The 10,403-nt window shown below is 40.4% G+C and overlaps 1 protein-coding gene across 1 annotated transcript in view; it reads right to left on the bottom strand.

Annotated features, from left to right (window-relative positions):
* Positions 1-1,122: 1,122 nt before the first annotated feature.
* Positions 1,123-10,403, bottom strand: part of LOC117169739 (39S ribosomal protein L20, mitochondrial) — a 57,073-nt gene continuing 47,792 nt past the window's right edge. The window contains exons 2-3 of the mRNA XM_033356245.1: positions 4,644-4,754; positions 1,123-1,182 (exon numbers count right to left, since the gene is read on the bottom strand). Of these exons, the coding sequence (XP_033212136.1) occupies positions 1,123-1,182; positions 4,644-4,754 (171 nt within the window). The remainder of the gene's footprint in view (positions 1,183-4,643; positions 4,755-10,403) is intronic.

The following is a 10,403-nucleotide window of genomic DNA, read 5'->3' as shown; positions in this document are numbered from 1 at the left end:
AATAGTCATTGCTGAGGCAGGAGGATAACATCTTCTTTTAGCGTCTGATGGACCTTTACATGGAACAAAAATGTCTGCATTTTTTGTCTTCGCTTGCAAACAAATGATTTCCTACTGGCCTTTAGAAAGTTTGGCGTCTTCAATGAGAGCCAGAGGATCATCATCGGTATATTTAATTACACTCGCTTTATTTTAAATCTCGTCCCTATCATCCAAAAGTCAACTTATATTATGTGCCAATTTTATTTTACCAGTGGATCTTAATTGATTAAGAAAATCATGTTGAATTTCAAACTTAGAATATCTTTCTTGAATTGTTGATACCCCCCGAAACAAATAGAAGGAAAATAAGAATTTCGAAAAAGAATCGAAAGGTTCCACGCGAAGTGATGGAACCCGAAAGTCTCGTGGATCGTATCCGAAAGGAAAAACGCGAAGAACTCGCTCGAAAGTCACCACCGTAGGGTAGTAACTCCCGAAATGAGCCCTGTCTTAGGTCATTCGGTCGACAGCCCGGTGACTGTCGAACGCCGATCCTAGTCGAAAAGAACAAGTGAAATAAAAACACGTTCGCGCCAGGCACTACCGATGACCGAGATTGTATTGACCGCCAGATTTTGGGACAGGGTCGCACTAATTGGTGAGTAATTCGGCGACCGCTGCATAAACCTGTCAATCGCCGCAGATGATGACCTCCGATGTTCTTTGATGCCGAGGTAATACTGGGGTCCTGGGTGGCTACCAAAGATCTTCTCATGTCAGGGTATCTTGGATCCTGGGCAGCTGCTGAAAAGGTCCGAAGAGGCGTGGATGATGGGGCTCCGGATGCGCATTCCAGCGGTGGGGAGGACGGACCGAGCCCCGTCATTGGTCTCACGCTACTCTCATCCACTGGAATACGGCGAAAACTTGCTGTTCGCCGGTTCGGGAGAATTTTGTTCCCTGAGACGGTTGAAGCTTACGCGGAATCAATTCGCAGTTATAGGCTTGAGATTGCAACCCTCCAACTTCCAAGAATAAGTCGGTCGCCTTATTCTCGAAAAACGGAAAATTGGAATCCCAACCATGCTTGAGGATTAAAACGATGGTCGTTAAAAAGTTGAACTATATGATTGTCTGCACCTACCTTTCTTTCATCCATTTAGAGCCAGCTTTGCTGTCTTCTAGAGATCGTCTGCCAACCTTCAATAAGCTTAAAGATATTGTCAGTTCCGTAAGTAACCACTTAATGTGCTTAAGTTCCAATTTATTTTTCTTATGAAAGAAAGACGTCCGTATATTTTCAAAGTAGAAATAAAGTAAGGAAATATTTTTTCTTCCACTATTGCGTTTTGATCCTCTTTAATCACATAATTTTCTGATATAATACAGGAGGAGATCACATAAGTTTTTGTGACTTAACGCGGAGTTTTTTAATTGAAATATCACACAAATTTCTAATGGGTACCTTACGAGAAGTCATATTGAAGATTAGACCAATAATTAATCAACAATTAAAACTCTAGTACGTAATTTAGTTAAATTTTTTTTATCCAGATTCTCCTTTATCATTGATTTCAACAAAGTTAAAAACGAAGCCTTGCTACCTAAACGAATCAAAATATACATTGTATTAAATACACGAGCATACACATAATTAACCTATTAACTATTAACCTAAACAAAAACGAAAAATCGAAGGTCTATAAAGAAACTTATTAGAACCACATTAAATGTTTGTAACATAATGTCTAATTAATATTCATAATGGATTCAAAAATAAACGTAAGAATTATGAGAAACGAATTGTCCATTTGCTGGCAACTGCAATAAACTTATCTGTTTTTTACATGGACATAGGAAACAAGGGGCTAGGCATGCCATTGCGGGGGCCATGCAATGAGGGGGGAGGTCCGCCACCTTTTGATGTCCCGCGACAAACATGGCAGCGCCGACATGTTTATATTTTCATGCACAGTTTGTCGGCAAAAATGCTCGTGCGCATAATCAAATGGCACATCGTAAGATGGCGGTTCTCCCCACTCATGGAATTCTCCCCCTCCCGTGGATTCAACCGCGCTCGCCCAAGTTAGGATGGCATGCCTAGTCCCGTGTTTCCTAAGTCCATGGTTTTTTAATATCAAAGAATTACGGGAAAGAATCAATGTTCTCTGCTCGAATATTCTACGCAGAAGGTCGGAAAAATCAGTTGACAGCTGGTCCCAATTTAGCACTGGGTTTTCGTTTGTTTTTCATTTGATTTGCACATAGCTTCATAAGAAAGAGAATACAAACTTGTCGCTTGTTGGTCTTTTGTTTCTCATGAAGTTATGTACAAATAAAATGAAAAACAAACGAAAAACCAGTGTAAAATTAGGATCACTTGGGTCACTTTTTTGTATTTTGTTTCTCATGATGTTATGTACAAATCAAATGAAGAACAAACGAGAACCAGTGAGAACTTTAGATCACTTGGGTCACTTGTTTGTATTTTGTTTCTCATGAAGTTATGTACAAAATCAAATGAAAAACAAATGAAAACGCAGTGTATGGGAATATTTGGGACACTTGGCAAAAAAAAAAACAATTTTCTTTCATTAAAGTCACTGACTAGATAGTTTGTACAAAGTAAGAAAAAACGATTGTTTTCTGCCCATAAATGCCGATTATAGGCATTTTTAAATATAATTTGTTAAAAAGAATATAAACAAGTATCAAGTGACAAATTTTTCATGGTCAAGTGTCATTTTTACGGTAAAGGCAATTAATTTTAACCCACAATTATACATCTTGAGCGAATAATCCATGATTTTGGCTATTTGTTAAAATAATTTGTTTATAACAATTAACTTATCCAGTCAACATTTTTTCATTCATGCACCCCAGTGCATCAAATTCAAGTGATATTGAGCAGGTGAAAGTTTTTCTCAAGATAAAAAATAAAACCGTCATATGGACATTTTTTCCTCTTTTTGTATTAATATATAAGTTTAAATAAACAAAAATCGGCTCATATAATTTTGTTCAAAATTGAACACTGATTTTTTCTAAAAAAATTCAAAATCGCTAATGAATTGCGCCCTACAAGTTATTTTGAGCCCTGTTTTTTATTTCAACCCACTGTGCGCCGCCACAGAAATAAGTCCATAAAAGTACGGTCCACGAGACTACTTAGCTTCTACCCTTGTCCGAAGTAAAGATCACCCAAAGGCAGGGCCCTCTCCCCCCGTTCACCTAGGATTTCCCGACTGGCAGAACGTCTCCATCCATGGACCATCGTGAACCATCCATGCCACTCATTGCGCTTAGTAGTGTTTGCTCAACCCCTAGGTACGCGATAGCCCCACCCCCCATAGTTTAAGCTCTAAAGTCGCAATCCCCACCCCTCTTGCATTTATTTTAATCATCTTGAGTCAGTCTTACCCCAAAAACTGACCTCAGATGGTTTACATATACAAAACCTTTTAAATTAGATGATATCTGTCTGCATTTAAAGTTAGTTTAATTTGTAGTTTCTTACTGGGAGTGATTCAAAACTTGTTTCAACGTAGAGCTCACCGTTATTTTAAGGTTAACTTTTATTTTTCAAATGAAATAGAAACCCCTATTTTGGACACCGCCAATCGAAAGAACGGAAAATTTTACGTTCAGATAAGAATCAAGGTCATGTGACCCGATGACCTTCGGGGTCATTCCAAGTTGGCACATTACCAAGCTGTGCGTGGACAACAATTTGAACATTTGCTGCAAACTAGTCACATCCGATATTTTTTTTTTTTTGTAATGTGACCTACTATAGATCTCGCCTTTGCTGGCCGGATCCACATACGAACTTTTTATTGTGGTCTGATGAGAACATCTTGCCTTAGCTGGCTGGATCCACATACGAAATTTTGTTTGTGGCCTGATAATACCATCTCGCCTTAGCTGGCCGGATACACATACGACTTTTTTTGCTGATTGACGAGACCCTCAATGGAGTACGCCATAGCGGGCCGGATCCACATAGTGTTTTTTTTTGTGGACTGATGAGACCTACGATGGATCTCGCCTTAGTCGACTGGATCTAGAAAACTAAAAGTTGCCTTGAAATAACCTTGAAGGTCAACACCAAGGTTAGCTTCAAGGTCACCATTCAGATCCTCGTTCAAACCCCTGAAACTTTTTCTGAAATATTTCTCTCGAAAACGCATATTTTCGCTGATCAGCCTTCTAGACCTTGTTTGAGATTACACGACCCTAGAATGACCTCGAAGGTCATCGGGTCACATGACAACGCTAAGGTCAGCTTCAAGGTCACCATTCAGAACCTCTTCTAAAACTCTGAAACTTTTGGTCAGAAACATTTCTCTTGAATATGCATCTTTTCGCTGATAGGGGGGGGGGGGGTCCGATACTTTTTGATGACCCTGTATTTAAAAGTGTATTAATGAGTGTATTATCTGTATATAGAGTCTTAAATATGCTTGAATCTATTCAAAACAAAATTTCCAAAAATTGATCCTTATCCAATTGGTCGCTTTTGCATCATCTATTGCAAATTGTAGGCCTAAATAAATAAACAATGTAACTACAATCCCTAAGAATGAGACCCCTCTCGAGCTTCGGTCCCGGTACACTTGTAATAATCTCTCGCCAGCCCTGCATATTAGTTCCTTTCTTACCTGAAGAAGATCCAGTTTCTTCAACTTTCGTCCAATGGTAGCGTATTGTAAAGCTCTATGAACAGCTCGAATAGCAAGACTGTAGCAATTTCTGTGACGTCCCCTGAAATGCTGGAAAATATAAAAGTTAAAAAAGAAATCGACTTATTGCTTTAAAATAACTGAAAAAAATACAAAAAAAATGCAGCAAACAATCGACTTTTTTGCTTAAATATATTCAATTGCAATGTTTAAATTAAAGAAAAGTGAATTTCTTTGCAGATGAATCTCGACATATTAAAATGATGTATTATAGGACGAAGTAATTGCAAAATTAAGGCCAATTTTCTTGGTAAATTTTCATTTTATGTCCAACATTTTTGCAATCAATTACTTTTGTTTGCGAACTGTGGTTCATGCACATCGCATTTTTCATTTACAATATAACGAGTTTTTTTTCATTTCATGTTTCAAATAATTTTCAAGGAATCCAGGATTTCAGCCAATTTGATCGGACCGTCCGCTTGTGGCTGCATCCTGCCCATAGTTTTTAATTACAGTGAAACCATCCAATAGCCCTCCCTTCTGAAGCCCTTCCGAGAATTGACGCGGCGCCGCTGGTAGGTGTAACAGGAGTAACAGTATCGGTGCTATAGAAGAGTTTCACTGTATTAAAATTTGGTGATATATTGAAACCAGACCGTTTCCTCATAAGACTAAAACCAATTGAATCAATATAAGTAATAAACATGAGTAATTTAGAATGTGCGGATGTGCTTAAGTTTGAAAAATCGTAGCAACATTTTGTTACCTTACTCTACAAAGTTTGTTGAAGTTCATAATCGTAATTAGTTTACTAAGTTAAACTGTAACTGTACTGTAAGATGCCCAAAAATGTATTTTCAAATAAATGTTAAAATAATTATTTTAAAAAAATTACACTTTAACTATAAACATTTCCATTTTCAATCAAATAGTTCCATTTCACAGCCCAAAATATGAATTTTTTAGAATACAGTTTAATTTTCCTTTTTTTCAAAAAGGACAATTTTTTAAACAAATATATAAACATACGAACAAATAGTTGAATTTTCAATCAGAAAATACCAATCTTTTATAAAAAGAACTAACTTTCGACAAAATAGTCGGACTTCTGTTTCCGCCACGGTAGTTAGAGGTAGCGGGGAATTTGTGATCTAAGATTTTTTGTATATTTGTGTTGAGGTGATTGGGTAGCAAAAGTGTTTATTAAAGTTTTTTGAGTGAAAAATCGTTTAGTAAAAATAAAGGGAGACAAGGGGGTGAGGATATTTCTGGGGATTGAGACTGATTTGTGTGGGCGCTGATGTCAGGTTTAAGACGTTTAAGATGGCGTTTAGGACAAGGTCAGCAGACCGAATTAGCCAAATAATGACAAGAGGACAGGGTAGAGAGGGAGAAAGGATAGGCATAAGGGGTGAGGAACAGCGTTGGAACAAAGTTCCGCGGCAGTCTAACCGCCGCGGAACGGGCCCTCTAATTAATATTATACTTTAAGAACAAACGAAAATGTTGTATATAGTGGGTTAAGTATAGAAAAATACAGATAGACAGGGTATGGTGAGATTGGGATGAAGAAAGGGAAGAGATTGTAAGAAATGACGTGCCGGGAAACTAGGAGCATGAGGAACGGGAGATAGGAAAATAAGAAATAGTAAGAATCAAAAGCAGACGAGAAACGTAAAGGGAAGGTTACCAAGAGGTTATAAATGGCAAGTTAAAAATGCAAAGAGGAAGAATAAAAATGGCAAAGCAATGGGAGGAATGGTAATGGGAGTAAGGAATGAATGTATAACAGGAAAAGATAAAAAAGAGAGAAAAGAAGAGAAAGAAGGATTAATAGTAGAAGAGGTAAAGATGGGAGGAGTTAAGTGGAAGCAAGTGGGGGTTTATGTTAACAAGGATATGCAGGAGAATGCAGAGGAGATAAAAGAAATGATGGAAGAAAATAAAAAAGAGATTAGGCTTCTAATAGGTGGGGATTTCTATTCGAGAACAGGAGACAGATGAAGAAGAAGAGAGAAGGGAGAAGGGAGAAGAGAGAGGAAGACAATCCAAACATAATGTACTGAATAGGGAGGGAAAGAAGCTGTTTAAGAGCTTGGAGGAGTTTACATGGTTTACCTTAAACATAAATAAAAAGGGAGATGAGAGAGGGGAATATGCACGCTCAGGAGGAGAAAAGGGAACGGTAATTGATTATGCGATAGTGGATGACAAGATAAGAGAGAAGGTCTTGAAACTGGAGGTAGGAGATTATAATGATCCGAATCACTTTCCCTTAATAGCGACATTAGAGGCAGAAGAAAGTAATAGCAATATTAATAAAAAGGGAATATTGCTTGACTGGGATTTGTCTCTATGCTATTGTGAAATAACGTTTAAAATTTAAAAAATTTTACCCGAATTTGTGGAGGGAAACATTCCCAAAAACGTGTAGAATATTAATAAAAAAAGCAAGGGTCAGCTTGACCGCAGTGCACTAGAAGAGCCTCGCCCGTCGCTTGCGGGTTCGATTCCCGCTTCGCTATATAGAAGAGGCTTTGTGGCCCATGGGGTGAACACTAGCCTAGCAAGAGAGTTGTTCATATCCGGAGAGTCGTGGGACCGGTACCTCTAGAGAAAAAGGTTCTCTAAAAATGTAAACCCTTAGGGGACACATTAGTCGGACGCGGCTCGCAAGTTTGAGCGCTCCTACGGCGAGCGACTGTTGGTTCTCGCGCTTCGCGCTTAATATTATATTTATGTCACGCTTCGCACACGAAAATGCATTTACTTCGCGCTTCGCGCTCAACCTTTGTGCATAGATTTTCTTAAACTAAAGGCGAAAGCATCGGAAACAGACACTTTGTGATTGTCAATTCTCTTTTGTTTAAACTTTAAGGACACAGAGCTACCTAAGCACGACCTCCTTCTGCATTTTTCCCGCAAGTGTTTTAGCATATTGTTCTCACGCAGGGATGCTTTTCAGGCTACTAACCAGTGAAAGCTTGGCATCTCCAAGAGCGCCGATGATAAGGACGATTATTTTAACGGAATATTCCGGGTAAAATCGTCGTAACTCCCTTATAATGTCTCTATATACCTTTCTTTCTTTTCATTCTGCTTGGCTATGATGTTTTTGTCAGCTGGTGCCGAAAATTCGATAACGAACATGGTTCTCTTCTCCAAGTCAAGAAGAATCATGTCAGGCTTCGATTTGGCGACGGTATGTTAAGGAGGGAATAACACAGTCTTGACATGCCAAAATGAAACCCTTCCTGCCAGACTTCAATCCAGGTGATTTAAGGAAAGCAAAAGTTAGCTCACACGACATTGACTGATCCTCTACATTTCTGTGATAGATGCCGTGCATCTTCTTATCGAGGAGCTATTCACGCAAGTTTTTCTCTTGTGCTTTCGTAATCCGGGCTTTCAGGAGTGAATACTCGAGATAGATAAGATTTCATGCATTTTGTTCACCCCTAATACTGAAGTTAAGTCCGAGTGTTTCAGCAGCCTCCTCCGCTGCTCTGTACAGAAACGCTCCTTTGCCCACCTCTTCGTGCTTCCTGACCATTTTAAGAAGAGGTTGTCTTTCACGTGCGACTCTACGTGCTGTACCCAGAATAATCCTGTTGTGAAGACGTTCAAGATTCAAGATTCCGCGACCACCTAAGCATGTTTGTTGCAGATACTTTGTTCCTCCCCGACAATTTGGAAAACCAAATCTGCAGAATGAGATGTTTGTATCTGCTTCGGAGAATATCCTTTATAGATTTCACATCCTGAATCCGGCTCTGTGGCACGCCCAGGTATGTATAAGTCTCTCCAGCGCAAAGGTGTCGTATAGCGCTTCTATCGACGAGCTGGTAGTATGCCGCCTCTTTGCAGACACATCTATCGTTGAGCAGGTTTTCCCGACATCCTACTACGCCTTTCTTTGATCTGCGTTGTTAGAACATTTCTTGCCACACAGGTTCAATTGCCCGAACAATCGCATCATTTAGGATAGCTGTGAATATCTTATACAGTGTGTTCAGGAAAGTGATTGGCCTGTAATTATTCGGGTCAGCTAAGTTGCCTATTTTCGGCAGGATTATTGTGCGCCCTTCCACCAACAATTTCTGAACTGGCTTTGCCGACTTTAAATATTAGGTGAAAATACGGGACAAATGCTGATGGGTTGAATGAAACTTCTTCCACCAGAAGGTCTTTATACCATCTGGTCCCGACGCGGAATAGCTCTTTATGCCTCTAAATAATTTTTCACTTCCTCGGTAGTGATGGGTGAGCATTCGTCATCAGGTGTTATGGAGGCCATCACGCAGCTCCTTGAAGGCATTTATGTTATCAGATCACGCAGCTCCTTGAAGGTATTTATGTTATCAGAGTCCTCGTCCAGTCTATACTGTACTTCATAGACTTCTCTCCAAAATACTTCGACCTCCTCTGGTTTGGTGGGGTGGTCGACAGTAACTGAAGGGTCTTGGAAGAGTCGAGATGAGGCAGAGAGAAACTATTGATTTTCTCTGACCCATCTCTCCCTCCGCTCTAGAATTCTCTTAGCGTCAGATAGTATTTGTATTCTCTCAACAATATGATGCCTGATGGTCAGCAGCTTCGACTTGTTAAGTGTGATAACGAGTCCGGAGTTCGCGCGCAAACTTTCGAACCTTGGCGGTAAAATTCTTGCCAGACGTGTCGTCAATCACACATTGAATGCGGGATGCGTACTGGCTTGCCCAGCCTATCTTTATGGCGAGTTGATGCATTCGTCTTTTAGTCTTATGATCAACCGCTGGTTTTGTTTTACGGTTTGCATCGGCAAAAGCTCTCGCTCCATTATACATGCAAGAATTGATAGTACAGAGGTCGGATTCTTCGGAAAAATGTCCACGTAGCTCGTCATCCATTTCATCCAGATCTTTAGGTTTGAGAGAAACCTGGGTGTTGATGTTTCTCCGGGTCATAAAGCATCTCTCTTCCTCTATCGGGTACCTGTCCGCGGTTGGTCTTAGTGTCGCCTTTATTTCTCTGTTGCCGGCTTGTTCTGGCTGTCGTAGAGTAGGCGTTCTTCTTACATAGCTCCTTTTTTAGAGTACTTCGGCATGGTTTCGCAGACGTTGATGTGAAAAGTGCGATAGCTCCGGGTGTTTCTCGCACCACAGAGCACCAAGTCGTGCCATGTAACCCCGTTCGGGGACCACCCTCGCATCGTAGCACTCTAGCATGTCGCGATTTAGTTGATCCGTCCACCTAGAGGTCACGTGATTCCGTAGATCCATCGCATTGAATCCATCTTCATTGGCTCCCCAGCTCTAGAGTGATCGGCATTTTTGGCCGATCCATTGTCGGGGGCCCTGCGCGTTCTGTTGTCTTGAACCGCACTTACTGCAGCTATGTTTGATGTTGTCATTGTTGTTCCCACGAGAAGCTAGGGAAAGGGATTCGCCCATCCTTGTAAAGCCCCGCATGCAAGGATAAGGCTGCGTACTCAGAAAGGTCGCCCGATATCCAAGAGTCACCGTTCTAGACACATCACCCAGGTGCCATTCAGCTTTCGGCACGGTTTTCACACCACCTCCGCTAGGGGGTTAATTCCTTCGGCACCACCCCTGGACAATTTTCCGCGATTGCCTATTCATTTTTGTAACCATATTTAGCAGATACTATTCTTACAGACACCCTCTATCCGCAACCCAGGGAAGCTTTCGGAGGCTTTGTCATAGGCCCTTCGGTTTGATTCTAGAGGAATCAAAA

Source organism: Belonocnema kinseyi, chromosome 3, assembly GCF_010883055.1.
Source record: "Belonocnema kinseyi isolate 2016_QV_RU_SX_M_011 chromosome 3, B_treatae_v1, whole genome shotgun sequence".
In the NCBI taxonomy this organism is placed as follows: Eukaryota; Metazoa; Arthropoda; class Insecta; order Hymenoptera; family Cynipidae; genus Belonocnema; species Belonocnema kinseyi.
The sequence above is the reverse complement of the archived record's forward strand: the minus strand, read 5'-3'. Positions and strand labels throughout refer to the sequence as shown.